Source organism: Eptatretus burgeri, chromosome 11 (assembly GCF_056783735.1).
Source record: "Eptatretus burgeri isolate ZD-2024b chromosome 11, Ebu_testis_v1, whole genome shotgun sequence".
Taxonomy (NCBI): domain Eukaryota; kingdom Metazoa; phylum Chordata; class Myxini; order Myxiniformes; family Myxinidae; genus Eptatretus; species Eptatretus burgeri.
In genome coordinates this window covers 79,026,426-79,043,434 of record NC_140971.1, presented here as the reverse complement: position 1 = coordinate 79,043,434, position 17,009 = coordinate 79,026,426, and the positions used below count along the sequence as shown (strand labels likewise).

Below are 17,009 nucleotides of genomic sequence, written 5' to 3'. Positions count from 1 at the left end.
CCTTAATCTCATAATACGCTCGTTGACCGGTGTTACCTCAATTATCATTGGGGTCAGCTTATTGGACACAGCTACAGCAACTCCTTGGGTATGGTAACCATCAGAGCGACCAGACCAATAGTAGGTGTAACCACCCGCCATTATCTCGCCGCAATCCGGTCTCCGAACCTCAGAGAGAGCTGCAATCCCGATGTCCAAACGCTTGAGCTCAGATGATAACAGAGACAGGTGATCATCCTCTCTTAGGGATAGGACATTCCAGGCACCCACCCGAAGGGACCGCCTCAGGTTAACCCAAGGAGACCGCCGTCTGGCGGACGACACCTCAGCACCACTCCGACACACTCTCCCGCAATCTGACCCAGGGATGTTACCCCGTGGTTTCCCTCCTATCAAAGATTGGGGGTCCCGAAGGCTTTGCCCCAATCCCATCATCCGGTGAGCTGCCCTGCGAAGGGAAGCTGCACAGGAGGTACTCCCACGGAGTGGGTTTTCAGATTTTTTTGCGTTTTTGCGTTTTGCGGAATGAAGCGTTTTACGGTGGCTGGAGTGCAAATCCTGCCACCAACCTCCTAATAAGAAGTAACCCAACTGCAGGAGGACGTCCGCAGACACAGTTGGGCACTAGATATGGATGGCCGTTGGCTCACAAGGAGCTCCTCCGCCCTTTGACAGGTTTTGTTTTTAATCCTGCTGGGTGTCAATATCCGAACACCCTCCTCACCAGAGAACCTGGTGGGGGAGACGGTTTAGTCGCCGACAACCCGACCATGGAACAGGTTAGTACAGGTTTACATGGTACCTGTAGCAGGTCACAGATCGAACCTGACCTGACAACAACTCTTAAGTTGCATCTTAAATCCAGGAGAATGGTACCATCCCAGCTTTGGCTGGATGTTGGAAAGCTCAAGGATGAGAGGGTGGCTGAGGAGTTTGCAAACAAGCTGAGTGGAGACTTGAGGAGTCTGGTTGCTTTGCGAGGTCCTGAAGAGTTGTGGAGTGCCTTCGAGACCACCGTCCTCAATGTTGCCAGTGGATGTCTTGGAACCCACCGCAGGGCAAAGAAGAATTTTGTCTCTCAAGGGACACTGGATACCATTGACCAGAGGCACAAGGCCAGGCTGAATGGCAGAGCTGAGCTGTTCAGGGAGCTGAGGCGTAAAACTGTACGTGCGCTAAGGGTGGACAAGGAGACCTATGTGCGAGGAATCTGTGAGGGGGTGGAGCAACACTTGTGGTCAAGTGATTGTCATCTTTCTTACAGGGGAATTCGCACATTGCATTCATCCAAGCCCATCCCTCGGTGTACTGTAGTTAGAGCAGAGAGTGGGAGGCTCTTGACAGAGCAGTCCAAAGTGAAGGCCCGCTGGGCCGGTTACTTTGAGCAGTTGTACCAGGCTGATCCACCAGCAGTCAAGTTGGATGTCAGGATTGTTACAATATCTGTTGCTGACCCTCCAATCAACTGTGGTCCACCTTCACTTGTGGAAACACAGGGTGCGGTGAACCGGTTGAAACGGGGCAAAGCTCCAGGGATCTGTGGCATCCATGCTGAACTTCTCAAGGCTGGTGGAAATTCTGCACTCGTGTCGTTGCATACAGATCTGTGCTCTGCCTGGAACACAGGCATCATCCCAACTGACTGGAAGAGGGGCCTTGTTGTCCCTCTCTGGAAAGCAAAGGGTGATCGCCAAGACTGCAACATCTACATAGGGGTGATGCTGCTCTCAGTGCCGGGCAAGGTCTTTGCCTGGATAATTCGTGATGGGGTTCGCCACCATCTGCTTGAGCACCAGCATCCCGAGCAGTCAGGCTTTACACCAAAGAGGTCAACGATTGACCGTATCCTTGCTCTTCTGGTCCTCACCGAGCGCAGACGAGAGTTTCGGCAGGGGCTGCTTGCAGCCTATGTTGATCTCTGTAAAGCGTTCGATTCAGTGGATCGGGACGCCCTCTGGAGGATTCTTGGTCTTCGTGGGGTGCCATCAAAACTGATCAATCTGATGTCTGAACTCTACTCTGGAACTGAGAGTGTTGTGAGATGTGGTGGTACCATCTCTGACTTATTTCCAGTTGTCACTGGAGTTTGTCAGGGGTGTGTAGTGGCCCCCACACTTTTCAGCACTTGTGTGGACTGGATTTTAGGGAGGATGGCAGAGAGATCAAGCTGCAGTGCTTCGTTTGGGAATGTCAAGATCTCTCATCTGGATTTTGCAGATGATGCAGTCATCTTTGCAGAGACTTGAGATATCCTATTGGGGGCCCTCAGGGTGCTGAATGAGGAGTCATAGCCACTGTGATTATGGGTTTCCTGGGTCAAAACTAAGATCCAGGCTTTCAACGACATATTGGATGCTGCTGTCCTGTCTGTCCCTGTTTGGGTTGAGGATGTTAAGGTCGTGGAGAGATTCACTTACCTTGGCAGAGATATTCACGTCTGTGCTGGCTGTGACTCAGAGGTCAATAGACGTCTAGGTCGGGCCTGGGGAGTCATGAATTCACTGGATCATGGGGTGTGGCGCTGCCGGTACCTTTGCGGGAAGAGGAAAGTCCGAGTCTTCAGGTCCATGGTTCTTCCAGTCTTGCTCTATGGATGTGTGACTTGGACTCTGACCAAGGATCTGAGATGGAGACTTAATTCCTTTGGTACCAGGTCTCTTTGGAGAATCCTTGGCTATCACTGGTCGGACTTTGTGTCCAACGAGCGGTTGCTGAGAGAGAGACTCAAATGAGATTTGTTACCTGCATAGTCCGTGAGCATCAGCTGCGGCTGTATGGACATGTGGCTCGTTTTCCTGATGCTGATCCTGCTCACCAGAGTCTCTCAGCGAGGGAGTCTCGTGAGTGGAGGAGGCCAATGGGCCAACCACATGCCTCGTGGTTGCAGCAGGTTGATCGGCATCTCAAGGAGATGGGGATGAGCCAGGCACCTGCCTGGGGGATGGCCAGACAGAGGCCCCTGGAGTACCGGCGGAAAGTGGACGCAGTGACGCGCTGCTCTGGCGCATGCTCCCATATCTGACCTGACCTGACCTTCACTCTTTCATTCCTCTTTTTCCCCGCCTTTGGAATAAAACCCCCACATCCCATTCTTGCTTGTCTTCAATCCCATTCTTCCCTCCAGATATTCAAAATCACCTTTGTTCACCAAAATCTGTTCACCATCACCTGTCATCTTCCCCCATCCAAACCATGATCTTTTCTACCCCCGTTAATCCACCCCAATCCCACCTCCTTCAAATTCACTGCTTTCCTTCCTGAATGTCCCTGTAATGTCCATCTTGTATTCCCCATGTTCCCCGTCCCATCCCTCTCTCTTCCACAGATCTCCTAATGTCTCTGTTCCCAACTGTTTTGTCCTTCCCTCTCCCACCCCTCTTGTCTCCTGCCCCCCTTGTTGTGTTTTGTGTGTTAGCTCTCATATGAGCCTTGACAATGTATACAAAAAAGGAGGATTTATATTTCAGGTCACTGAATTCAACCAGCCAATTATTTTTGAGGTCAACATTGGCCAAAAGGTCAACATACGCCAGATTTCTAAAATTGTCAATTTTCATTCAATTGACTTGAAATTTTAAGGAGTTGCATGTTTGGTCATTGAATTCAACCACCAGTTATTGTTGAGGTCAAATTTGTTTTTTGGATTTTTGCAAGTATCGTGCTCTGCACGTCTTCTTCTTGTTTTTTGTTTGTCTGTTCGAGTGCAGGATATCTAAAACAGTTGGGGACGGATCCGGATGAAATTTGGTGGGCAGGTTGGGGGTTTGACAAGGACAAACTGATTCGATTTATAATTTTTTTGTTGTTGATTATTCACGATTGAGAGATAGGACCAAAAATGATACATAGCACGATATCTCAAAAAGTTGTGGACGGATTGGGACAAAACTTGGTGGACACTTTCGGTGCTTGACGAGGAAGTATTGATTCAGATTTCGTGACGATCCGAATCCGATAATTTTTTAAGTGATTCTTCACCATTGAGAGATCGGGCTAAACTGTTATATATATATATATATATATATATATATATATATATATATATATATATATATATATATATATATATATATATATTTCACGATATCTTAAAAAGTTTTTTGACGGATTCGCATGAAACTTGGTGTATAGGTTGGGTGTGTTTCAAGGACGAATTGATTTGATTGTGGTGAAGATTTGAATCTGGATCTGGACACGAGATTTTTTTTAATTTTTAAAGTGATTCTTCACCATTGAGAGATTGGGCCAAAAACAATATATTGCATTATGTATCAAAAAATTCTACTGGATCAGGCATTGTGTGGCAGAGGTATGCGCTCTACCAAGTGCCCTTCTTGTTATCCATTTAATTGTTGTATAAATAAATCACCAATATTTTTTTCTGTTGCCATTTATACAAATTCATTATTGAAATCCTCTTGCTCTGCACATCTTTTTTTGTTGTTGAGTGTGAAGGCATGACTGTGCCTCAATGAAGTTTACATTGATGGTAAGAGAGCAAATGACGACGAAGTGAATACGATGATGCGAATAACAGTGGGTAGAAACTGACCTCCTTTCTACCACTGCTGATGCAAAAAATATGGGAATTAAATCATATTCAGCCAGAACTAAGAAGCGAAATTAGTTTCATGATGAAGGAAAAGCATGACGTAAGAAAAGTTCAGACGAAAAAACAAATACTGCAACGGTGGCAATAACAGAGGAACATATGGTGAAAGGAATCCCTCAAGTCCCCCAGAGTGAGATCCGCTCGGCAAGGGGCAAATGCTGAATTCAACATGGAGTATTAACGACGGGAGACCAAGTGCATTAAATGACCTGATGCATTAACGAGGGGAGACCAACTGCATTAAATGGCGCTTATTTTTCAGGCAAATCAAACCCCCTGCAAATGAAAACCGCCTGCTTTGCACCATTACCTGAAGTCGCAAGCCCCGCACACACTTGACAGGATCCGAGATGGTTTTGGGGGGGTTTCAGTGGCATACTGGTTAGAGTGCCCTCTCTGAGTCTAGGAGGTGAGCGGTTCGAACCTGACCCTGGCCGAGATTAAGGATGATCACCAAAGACCGAAAATGGTTCCTGCTGCTTTCTTGCTTGATGCTCAGCATTGAAATATGACAGAGCATGGGCAAACAACCATACGTTGGCAACTATAGCACAGGCATTGATGGGCCTCATGGCCTCCTGCATTGAAGTTCCTTGTAAGGAAACTCGTATTAAGTATTAACACCTCATCGAAAGCAGAGTTTTTCACTTAATCAGTGATGCCAATAATGTATTATCATTGCACAGATTCCCCACAAAGCTATCCCCACAGGCCAGCTTTACCAGTGGCAGTAAAGTACCAATTCAACAATCACTGGTGATCGAGACAAAGCCACAGATGGTAAGTGATAATTGGAAGTCAATAACATTAACATTACTGGTGTCAACAGAAAGTCAAAATATATCATCCCAAACCAACAGAAACCCCGACCACACATTCCGACGGCCATTACTCTTCGTAGAAATGCCACAGGCAGAATTGTGGTCAGAGAGAGGTCAACCAAACAAGACGTAATGCGATACCCAGGGTAACAGAAAATCAACAACTATTGTGTTGATATATTTTGTTTTCAAAGGTTGAACATTTTTAGACGTTCGGAAATGGCTGAAAATGAATCAGATCGATAAAGACAACCAGTATATATCGTTTATTTCCCGAGGCATATTGTCTGTTGCTTTGAGACTTTGAATGGTGAGACGGTTGCTGATGTTTGAAATGATGTGAAGCTTTGTTGCTTCTACTTCTGCTGTGTGTAGTTTATTGGTTTAATGTTAGTTTTGCCACCCCATCTCCCCCCCCCCTCACCCCCCGAAGAAAGCTCTATTATCAGAAATTTGTCAATGTCATTTATTCTTATTTCGAAAGGCATAGTCACATCAAAACTTATAAAAATTCAAGGTAAAGGTTGTATGTAAAATACTAATCATTTTTTCGAATCATCACGGAGAGAGCAGGAAAGTCAGGAGCCTGAAAGGAGAGCGGGCTCAGCTTGGGGCCTGCGCAGAAAGCCCAAGCCGTGCTTCCATTACCAAGCTGGAGAGCCTTTCTTTATCAGGCCACGGCGACATGAACTGCTTTGGCTGCTGCAACATGAGGTGAGAGTTGGAACATGGGTCGGTCGGAAATAATATGTCATAAGGAAACGTTTGTTGGAAGATGTATGTCAAGACTAACCATTGATTAAGTTAACAGCTGCAGCAATGCGACCCCTGGATAGTGACGACAAATACCGGAAACACAAAATAGTCACACCTTTTATTATCCCGCCTGGTGCATTCGGCCTTAAGACCAACACTAGAGACACCACCATCGATTTTTGATATGCATGAGAGCCAGCTGGAATGTTGACTTTGGGTTTGATGGTTAATTTAATGAATTAATTTAATTGATCATTCTCATTGGTGCATTTTGATTCAAAATAGATAAGCTCATAATTATATCGGCTCTCTCAAAACTCGACGTCACCCTTCAAGACAATCGGAAAAGTTATTATATCAACACCCAGCCAATTTCTATTTATTACACTGGTCTGCGTCATTTCAGAGGTCTAGGTTTTCTCAACGGTCCTTATATGTTTTTTGCATGCTAAATTTAGAAATGTATCTAATTTCGCTCAATCAGGTTAAGTTTTTATGTTATCTCAATTGTAAGGAAAAAAAAGAATCACAATTTTTTTTTTTTAATTTGCATTTTTTTAAAATTCAAAATCAGACTTACATTGACAGAAAATGTACAAACTATATATGAAATGACGCACAAGTACCGTTAATGTGAAATTCAACATTAAAAAGACGAAGGAAAACAGCGACTGTTGGAGCGACTGAAGTTGGGTGTTGCCAGAAACAACGATTTATTTATATTTTTCTGAAATTGAAATGAAAGTAATTGAGAAGGCACTTTCTTCCACATTAAGTGTACTTGTGTGTCATTGTATGTATAGTTTGTACATTTTCTGTCAAAGTAAGTCTGATTTTGAATTTAAAAAATGCTCATTAAAAAACAAAAATTTTGATTCTTTTTTTCCTTAAAATTGAGATAGCATAAAAACTTGACCTAATTGAGCGAAATTAGATACATTTCTGAATTCAGCATGCAAAAATCATATTAGGACCGTTGAGAAAACCTCGACCTCTGAAAAAAATATTTCAAATGCAGCCCAGTGTTATTTATTAATTGTATCGATAAAAACAAACAAGTTTTGTAATTCTACTCGATATTCACTGCTAATCCTGAAAGAGAATTTTTATGTTAATATGCTGCCATTCTGACTCACTTTTCAAACATTATTTACAATTTATATGTTTGTTTATACATGCTTCAAAAACTAAAAAAAACTACTGAACCAAACGCAACCACATTTTGTCTGCAGCCTAAAGGTACCCAAAGTATGGTTTCTGTAGGAGTAGCAAAGCTGGGGGAGGGGGTTCAGGGTGGGGGAGGAAACCCCAATCCTCTCTATGTAAATGTGTACCTTGTGGTAGCCAGTATTACAAATCATCATCTTACAAGAAGAAAGTTCAAACCACTTGATGTTATGTGTCACGGTGATGAAACTTGAGTGAGAATAATTCAAATTTTTTAAAATGTTTAATTTCATTCATTTTAAGCAGAGGTTCAAACCAAAGCACCCACAAGAGTGATATTTGCTAGCTCCATATTTCAACAGCAAGGATGGTTGACGAAGGCGATGTTAGCTGACTTCCAAGCAGATGGAAGATGACCTCGGGCAAGTTTTAAAGTGAACAGAGCAGAATTTTTGTGTTATCAACACAAAAATTAAATTTTTGTTTAAAGTCTCAGATTAAATTTTTGTGTTTGTGTTATCAGAAGTACAACATGTTATCATTGCATTAAATCCATTAAAAAAGCGATGGGTAAAAATGCCTTGTATATAATATTTTGGAAGAAAGCTATTTTAAATGAGAATTATTTGTCCTCCTGATGAAAGAGCCATGAACTTTAATGTAATGCATGTTTCATATCCTCAGTATATGAATGCACAATATTGTCAATGAAGCACTTAGGTCTGTTTTGAATTATCAATTCAAAGTAAAACTAGAAGGTCACTCGGAAGAGAGCGTACCTCCACCAGGCTGATTAGTTTACGTTTTGTGTCCCACTGATAGGCTGGAACTGGATTTGGACCTGAATAAAAATTTAATTGGCTTGTTCTTGTCACCTAACCAACTCTCCCACCAAGTTTCGTCTGAATCCATCCACAGCGTTTTGAGATATTTTGTTCACAAACAAACAAACAAACAGACAAACAGGTAGGGGTAAAAACATAAGCTCCATCCACCTTCGGTGGCAGAGGTAACTGGAAAGAATCTGAAAATGCAGAGCCCATCTGCATCCACTTTGTATTCATACCCCTTCTTCTTTTGTATGCTAAACATGACAAAAACATCTAAAAAATAAAAAAAATTGGTGACCTTGACCATTTGACCTCAAAAGCAATAGGTTTCAGTGACCCAACATGCCAACCTTGCTAAAATTTCAAGTCAATCAGATGGAAATTGACAATTTTGTGACCTTGACCAAATGACCTTTTGACCTCAAAACAATCGGCTTCCAGCGTTTTATTGGTGAACTAATTCAGTGACTCAATATGCAAACGCTGTTCAAATTTCAAGTCAATCGGATAGAAATTGATGATTTTATGCAAACCTTGACCTTTGACCTTTTGATCTCAAAAAAACCAATCAGCATCTAGATTTTGATTGGTGCACCAATTCAGTGACCCAATGTGAAAATTCTTAAAATTTCAGGTCAATTGTATGAAAATTGACAATTTTATGTGATGTTGACCTTTGACCTTTCGACCAAATAATTAATTATTTTTCCATATTCGCATAATTGGCATTGGTGGGAACAATCGGCTGAGTGGTAGACAGACTTTTATTCTTTGCAGATTATGTGGTTATTTTTTGTGAGACATAATCTGTGGCTGATGCTCTCCATTACAGCGAGAGAGAGAGAGAGAGAGAGAGAGAGAGAGAGAGAGAGAGAGAGAGAGAGAGAGAGAGAGAGAGAGAGAGAGAGAGAGAGAGAGAGAGAGAGAGAGAGAGAGAGAGAGAGAGAGAGAGAGAGAGAGAGTGCCATTTGGCACATATATAATATATATTGTAGATATATACATACTGTGTATAATTAAATCGGTCCCAATCATGTCTTTCACCCATAATTTGAGGGAGTAACCTATCAGGTCTCACCTCATCAATTACCCAAAGTGGCCTGGATTATATTATCAAATAAATGAACTCCCATGCTTTTCCAGCTGAAGTTGCCCCCCAAAATAGGTTTTTGCTTTCTTCTCTGAAACTACCCACACAATTCTGATGAAACTTCATTACAACCTTCATCACCTATGATGTACCAAATATTGTTCATGTCATAAAAAAAATCGGGGTCTGAGGAGGTCTATGGAGGGAGTTTATGGTGGCAGGGGTGAGGTTGCCCCCCACCCCTCAGGAGGTATTTGCTTTCTTCTCTGAAACTACACACAAAATTTTGATGACACTTGACCACAACCTTCATCACCCATGATGAACTAAAGATTGTTCACACTATCAAAAACAAGAACAAATGAGTCCAAGAGCCATGTCCTAAAGGTTTTGTCTTCACTAGAAGAACAAGAAAAAGAAGAGGAAGAAGAAGAAGAAAAAAGAACAACAACAACTTCCGATATTTCGTCACGTGCCTTGATTAAGCCAATAGCGAGACCCGTCATAGTGTATTGACGTATTTACGAGATATAGTGTATTTACCAAATAAATAGTGTATTTACGAAATTACAATACATTAAATGTAATAATCTTTAAATAGTAACGTGAACTTTTCGAAACTTAAAATCAAATGTCCGAATATATTTAAAAGTACATGATAGACGCTCTCAAAGGGTACCCTCAATGCGAGGATGTGTACAGGTGTTTAGTATTTAAGGAGATCCGGATCCTGTATATTAAAGATCCGAGTCCAAAAGGTTTTGTCAGAAGAAGAAGAAGAAGAAGAAGAAGAAGAACGCCGAGCTCTCTTAGAGCCACGTCTCTCTTGAGAGACGCGGCTAAAAATAATTGTGGTCTATTGTTACAGCGAGAGTCCGAATATATGTGTGTCTTCGAAATGACACACAATTTTGATGAAACAACCACAACCTTCATCACCCATGATGTACCAAAGATTGTTCATGGCATTAAAAAAAATCTGGGTCTAAGGAGACTACAGGGGGGTTGCCCCCCAAAAGAGGTATTTGCTTTCTTCTCAGAAACTACACATGCAATTTTGATGAAACTTGACCACAACCTTCATCACTGGAAAAAAATCCATTGGTATATTTACTTTCTTCGCCGTTAAATATTTTGTGAGTCATCCATACCTGCCAGTGGTTCCCTTGTTATCTTATCCAGCCGCTACCAGGTGAGCGCCCAGGGGTATTGCCCCATGTTTGAAATCAGTGTCGAGAAAATGAGCTTTTTTAGGTAGAGCTCTCTCCTCTTTGGTTCCCTGTCTTTGGCAAAGCCATTCTGTACCACTTTAAGTTGGTTTTGAACAACACTCGATGTTGGCTCATAACAAACATTTGAGAGATCTCCTCTTACCCAGACAATTTTTTTTTTTGTTCTCATCATGATGTTAAGGCAGCAAATGTAAATCGCATTGGCAAAGACATTGACACAGATACATAATTTATCATCATGCGTCATTTTTGAATGGTTTCATAAGCGTGTCAGTATTTCTGTTTAAATTCAGGTAATGCTATCCTTATATCATCTGCAAAATACAAATACTCAAGAATTAAACAAAAATGAAGAAACAATGGCTTGACAGGATGCAACGACGATACAAAAGTTAATGCCCTCTCGCATTTTCATGCAACACGAGTATAACGTGTCAGCTCTACAATCTTGTATGCAAATGTTGATGGTGAAGCTGTACGAAGTAAAACACCAACTGCATTTATCAATTCGGACTGCTGCGTCATCTGTGAAAAGATCCATGTTGCTTAGTGAGAGACTTCGTGATCTATGATAGGTAGAGGAGCAGGTCAGCGAGAATTGTCGTTGAAATGATATGTCAGGAGTTGTTGTTGCGTTTTCGATGTATCATTGGAATGCACTATATTTGAATTGGCAATGTCATTCGCTTTGTAATTGAGGTTACCTCAACCCATCCGTTTTGATTGTTTTTGTCGATGAGAATGTTGCAAAGGTATCGTGGTACCGTTGACACAAATATTGCTGCAAAACACTTTCACCCGATTGCACTCAGATTCAAATTTTCTTCCCAAATCGTTTATTTTTAAACCTGTTTTAAAAAAAAAATTCTGTTTGCTCCGTATCCTAGCTTCGCCGCTGTTGATCGATTTGTGGACATATTTCAATGCTGGTTGAGATTTTGTCTCAGACCTCGGCCTGACATTTTAATCCTTTCGGGAAAAGGCTCGGGTTATCGAAAAACCTTGTGGGTATGAACCATACATGGCGGCGGTATAGATTTACCAGCAGATGCGGCCGCATTGGTATTCTGGCGTGCATTGGCAATGTGTAAGGATTGGCCAAGCAGATAATGCGACGTTTCAGCCCGAAAAGCTACACGGTCTTGCTCGATGGGATTGACTGGGGGGTTTCACTTGGTTTGGATTGAAATCCTTGCATATACACCTTTCTTTCATTGTTTGTAATCTCCTTAGGTGGGTATCAAAAGGTGGACCACCGCCCTCCCAGGGTCGAAAATATCTGCCTTCTGTTTTTTTTTCTTTCTTTACAAGATCGAGGCTCATGAAGGAGTGAGGTGACATAGTGTATGAACTGACATTGAGTGAGGGAACAGCACAAACAGAAAGCAAGGGAACGAGCAAACAGGAAAAAAAAAAGGAGAGACAGGGAGGAGAGGAAACAGCAACCTGCAAGAAAGCGAGTTGGACTATTTAGGGTTCACGGAGATGGAACAGATCATGGGTAATGATGGGGGGATGGCATGAGATGGTGGTGCAACATCTGCTTGAAACCCTGGAGGGAAGAGTGCGATTGAACAGCCTAAGGATGGTAGCTCCATAAACGGGAGAAAAGAAGAACAAATTAGTCCAGATTTGAAGAAAGACTAACCGAGGAGGAGTTACTGGAAGAACACATGCATTTTCTTTTTAGGGGTATGGTTTGGGTACCAAGCTGGGATAAAAAATAAAAAAAAACAAGTTGGGATTTTTTTTTTCAGACTAAGTTGGGATTTTTTTTCTGACCAAGTTGGGATATTTTATAGTTTAATCTTCAGAATGTTTTTTAGGTTTTTTTGTGTCTTATCTTTGAAATGGTTATTTTTAAGGATCTTTACCAAACCCCAGACAACCTCCAATTGTAGCTTACTCATTCTCACATTTCCTGGTATCTCTTGCAATTTATTTGTAAGGGTCTTCTTTATAAATCCAGTTGCTCTAACTATCACTGGCATGTCGGTTTGTTTCAGATTCGAGGTTCTCTTTGTGTATCATTTTTCAGGTCCTGGTATTTATTAACACCTTTTTAATTCCCAAATTATTTTGACCAACATCAATGGGTACAGCAACTTCACTTACCAATGCCGTCCTTTCCTCTTTATTTCTGAGTTCTGGATTAGTCATGTTTTTGATTTCCATGCTTGATGGAAAGGTCATGCCGTATCTGAGTTACATCATTCATTGATTATCCCCACACTTTTTCAAAAACATAGGGGAGATATTGTAATCAACTCCGTCTGTCTGTCCATTTGTCTGTCCGTTACGCTATCTCCTCATAAACGGTAACGCTATCTCCTCATAAATTCACCAAACTGGGTAGTTATGATCACCAGATGATACGAATGTGCAACAGCAGTCATTTTTGCGACTGTCCCCCAGGGCGGGGTCAAAAGCTCAAATACCGAAAAATGCAATTACAGGCGCATTATAAAACATTTTTCAATAAAACTTTGTATGTTCAATCAACATTGGGAGATGCATGAAACGTGTAACGAATTTTTGGGATTTGACACCAGGTTCATGCCCCAGGGAATGGGAACTTCGGGTTATAGGGGTCAAAATGAGGGGAAAAAATGTTTTTTTTAACTCTAAATTTGATTTTGGATCATTCCTGGTGGAACCTTTTGACATCTTTCAACTTTTCTCTAGGTTGGAATTGTCGGGATTTGCAATGGCATGCCATCGACTTCACTCTAGTTTTTTTATTTTTTTAATCTTATTTTGAACGTTCATTCTGTATTCCCACATGCATGGGATGCATTGCCAGTTATGCTTGTGTCCCAATAAGCGCCCTAGCAACACCTGACCTCACCTGGGAAATGTGGCATGAGACGCCAGGTTGGGAAAAGGCTTTAATACTATGTTACCGAAACAATTGCGGAAAAGAAAGAAGGAAACAAAAATATAACACGAGTTTCGAGTGCACACACAGGCTTCAAGATTGGGACCATTTTTCTAATTGCTCACTACTGTTTGTGCAAATTCGAATTAAATTCAATTACCAAGGGCTAACATTTCACATACACAGGAGTGGAGGGAGAAGTGGTTCTTCTCACAAACCTCACAGCTGAAACGGTCACAACATGAACATTGCCTTGTAATTTCAGCTCTGCCGTTGAATAACGACAACCATTCATGTTGAGCTCGTTGTGTTGATTTACAAATACAATTTGTCAATGGATTTGTAATGCAGGCTTTCATTAGGATTTTTTTGTTATTTTTTTAAAAAAGCTGCCCAAGTACTTACTGTACCTTGATTACTTTAAAGGGAAAACGTTAGCATGAAGTGCAATTGATTTGATTGCAACTCAAGGGAGCAAGGAGTGGGTTTGTACAAAATGTTGAACATCGGTGTTTTATATAAAATACAGTTCAGAATTAAAACCCACAGGTTAAGCCAATTTATTTAAAAGCTCCAGAGACCATTTTGAGGCAACGGTTGAACCTCAATTATGAGATGCAGGGTCGTTCCATCCCCCTCCTTATGCTCACACACTGTAACTGCTCTGACACTGTTCTTCCATAAGCTACAGCAGTGCATGCAATTACCACATCTTGGTGCAAAGCCAGATCTATTTTTACCCTTTGCCTTGGCATCCCTTTTTGCCCTTTTGCGCATTGGACCTGGGAAGTCGGTTAGCGGTGTTGTGGATGAAAATGGTTAGTGCCTCGGCGCTCTTGTTTATACCAATTATTGCGCTTTGTAAGCATAAATGACGAATTTCTTTTTCTCTATAAGGCCCTTCTTGAAACTATATATTATGTTGTGTCATTTGTATAACAAAACATTAAAAAACAGACCCGGTGAACTAGGGACCATCTGTTTATTGTGCATACAAATATCACAGAATTTTTGACCCAGTTTTCCCTCCTTCCCCCTCTCCATAGAAGCCCTTTCCCTCCCCTTACTCCTATTTCCTCCCAACCAACTTTCCCTTCTTTCTTCTCTCCTCCCACACTCCCCTACACTCACTTCTCCATACTATCATACCTCTCCCCATCCTTTTCTGAATTCTGACCCCAGCCCGCTCCACATGCATTTATACCTTTGTCTACATACTAAGCATGGTACACAGTAAATAAATGATCACTATATTCAAATCATGCGCCTTGTGTAAACAGTGAGTGGTGTGTGGATTCACTACATGGAAAGAAGCATTATATGTATTATTGCGATCATCGCACAATTCATCCATTATCACTTGGAATGATGCAGCTGCGAAACTGAAAAGAAAGAATCGTGTGGCACGCAATGTGCAAAAAAAAAATCATCAACTTGGAATTTATTAGATTGCATTAAAAATGTGAGTTCATCATTCCGTTTGTGTTGTGGCGACGGTTAGAACATCTATCAGGGTTAACTTTACGCTCGAGTCAGGAGTCATGTGACCTTTAAGGAATAGTGGAATGATTAAAAGCTTGCTGTCGCCAAACTCTTATGCTCATACGCCGGAGCTGACAGCTTCATTGCACCAGCCAAATAATTTCAAGCAATTTTAGCTGATGCTTTTGTCATTTTGTTGACGAATTTGTAAAATATTACCTCCAATGTGTAAAGCCCTTTTTTTTTTTTTTTACAATCTGCCAATGAATGAATTGGCTTTCTCCCACTTGGCATTATCACTGAGGTCTAAGGAGAAAGAGAGAGAGAGAGAGAGAGAGAGAGAGAGAGAGAGAGAGAGAGAGAGAGAGAGAGAGAGAGAGAGAGAGAGAGAGAGAGAGAGAGAGAGAGAGAGAGAGAGAGATATTAATACACAGGCAGTATATGGAGAGGCATAGTACTGTATGGCGAGCTGGGTGATGTGTGCACGGAGTTGCACTTTACTTATTGAAATATAAGATAAAATGTCTGTTAGTTCAAGTACAAAATTACAAATTATCTTCACTGACATGCCCATAGTTTTGTTACCCAATGTTGATTGTGAACAGTTGGTATTGCATTTTATTCTGCATTGTGAAAATTATAGACCCTCACCAGGACCTGTTTTGTGTGGTGTATCTTTTTGTGGCAAATAAATGGAAGGATTTACTAAATGAAAGGTCATTGATTGCAAATGAAAGGTCAAATGGCTTAAAGGGCAAAGGTCTGAAAAGGTGTAAAGAGGTCTAAAGGGTTGAAAGGGTCCAAAAGCATCTCAAGGGTCTAAAAGCAATGAATTGTCTAAAGGGGTCTAAAAGGGTCTTAAAACGTCTAAAAAGGGTTCAAAGGTTAAATGAGACTAAAGCTGGTATTAAATGTGTCCAAAGGGCGTTAAGGTCTGAAGGGTCTAAAGGCTTTGAATGTGTCTAAAGGGTCTTAAAAAGTGTAAAAGGTACAGTCCAATAATGCATAATTTACATTGCATTCGTACATAATTAATAGACGTACTCATGATCCAATGAAACACAATTACTAGACGTAGGACTCACATTTCATTGGTAAGTAATTAATAGATGTACTCACATTGCATTCGTACTTAATTAATGGACACGCTCACCGTGCAAGAGTTAACCAAGCCCATGCCCCCTCCCCTGAGAAGAAAAACAAAATACAAAAACTACATATAATTAAATAAATAAATAATAAATAAACCACAAAAATACTATTTAAAAAAAAAAAAATAAAAAAAAAAAAATATATATATATATATATATATATATATATATATATATTTGCATTTCTTCTTTGGACCTTGTGTTGATAAATGAATGTGGTGTTGATGTCGCACAAGCATGATGGGCTGAATAGCCTCCACCTGTGTGATTTCCTTGTATTACGTAATTAATAGATGTACTAAATATACTCACGTTCCAATGGTACACGATTAGACGTACTCACGCTCCAACAGGTACATAACTAATAGACTTGTGTGTACACCATTATTACCCTTTACCATTATTATTATCATTATTATTATTTTCATTATTGTTAATTATCAACATTATCATTGTTATCATTATCCTTTTCAATATTGTCATGATTATTATTATTATTATCATTATAATTATGTACCATTACTACCATTTACCATTATCATTGTTATTATCATGACCATTATTATCATCATTATCATTGTTATTATCATTATATGCCATTATCATTATCAGAATCATTATGGACAATTATCATCATCATTATTATTATCATTATGTGTCATCATTGCTATTGTACCATTATCCTTATTATTATCGTTATACCATTATTATAATCATTACCATGATGTATCATTTTCATTATGTACCATTATTATTATCATAATGCATCATTATTGTTATGTATGATTGTTATTGTATCATTATCCTTTTTATTATTATTATCATCATCATTATCGTTATGTATTACTATCATTATCATTTCAATCGTATGTAATTAGACATACTCATGTTCTGTGCGGACAATCGGACCCAAACGCAATACCCTCTCCTCTGATGAGGATCATTATGGTTCCCAGAGGGAGGCTTGAAGTGTTTATTACGTTTGAAATA

At 40.6% G+C, this 17,009-nt stretch overlaps 1 protein-coding gene across 8 annotated transcripts in view; it reads left to right on the top strand.

The window, feature by feature from the left end:
• The window catches only part of LOC147017452 (DNA (cytosine-5)-methyltransferase 3A-like), a 182,596-nt gene that overhangs the window by 95,161 nt on the left and 70,426 nt on the right, over positions 1–17,009 (top strand). For all 8 annotated transcript variants that reach the window (XM_085847126.1, XM_085847122.1, XM_085847125.1 and 5 more), the window contains one exon: positions 6,007–6,147. In XM_085847126.1, coding sequence (XP_085703252.1) covers positions 6,007–6,147 — 141 coding nt within the window. The remainder of the gene's footprint in view (positions 1–6,006; positions 6,148–17,009) is intronic.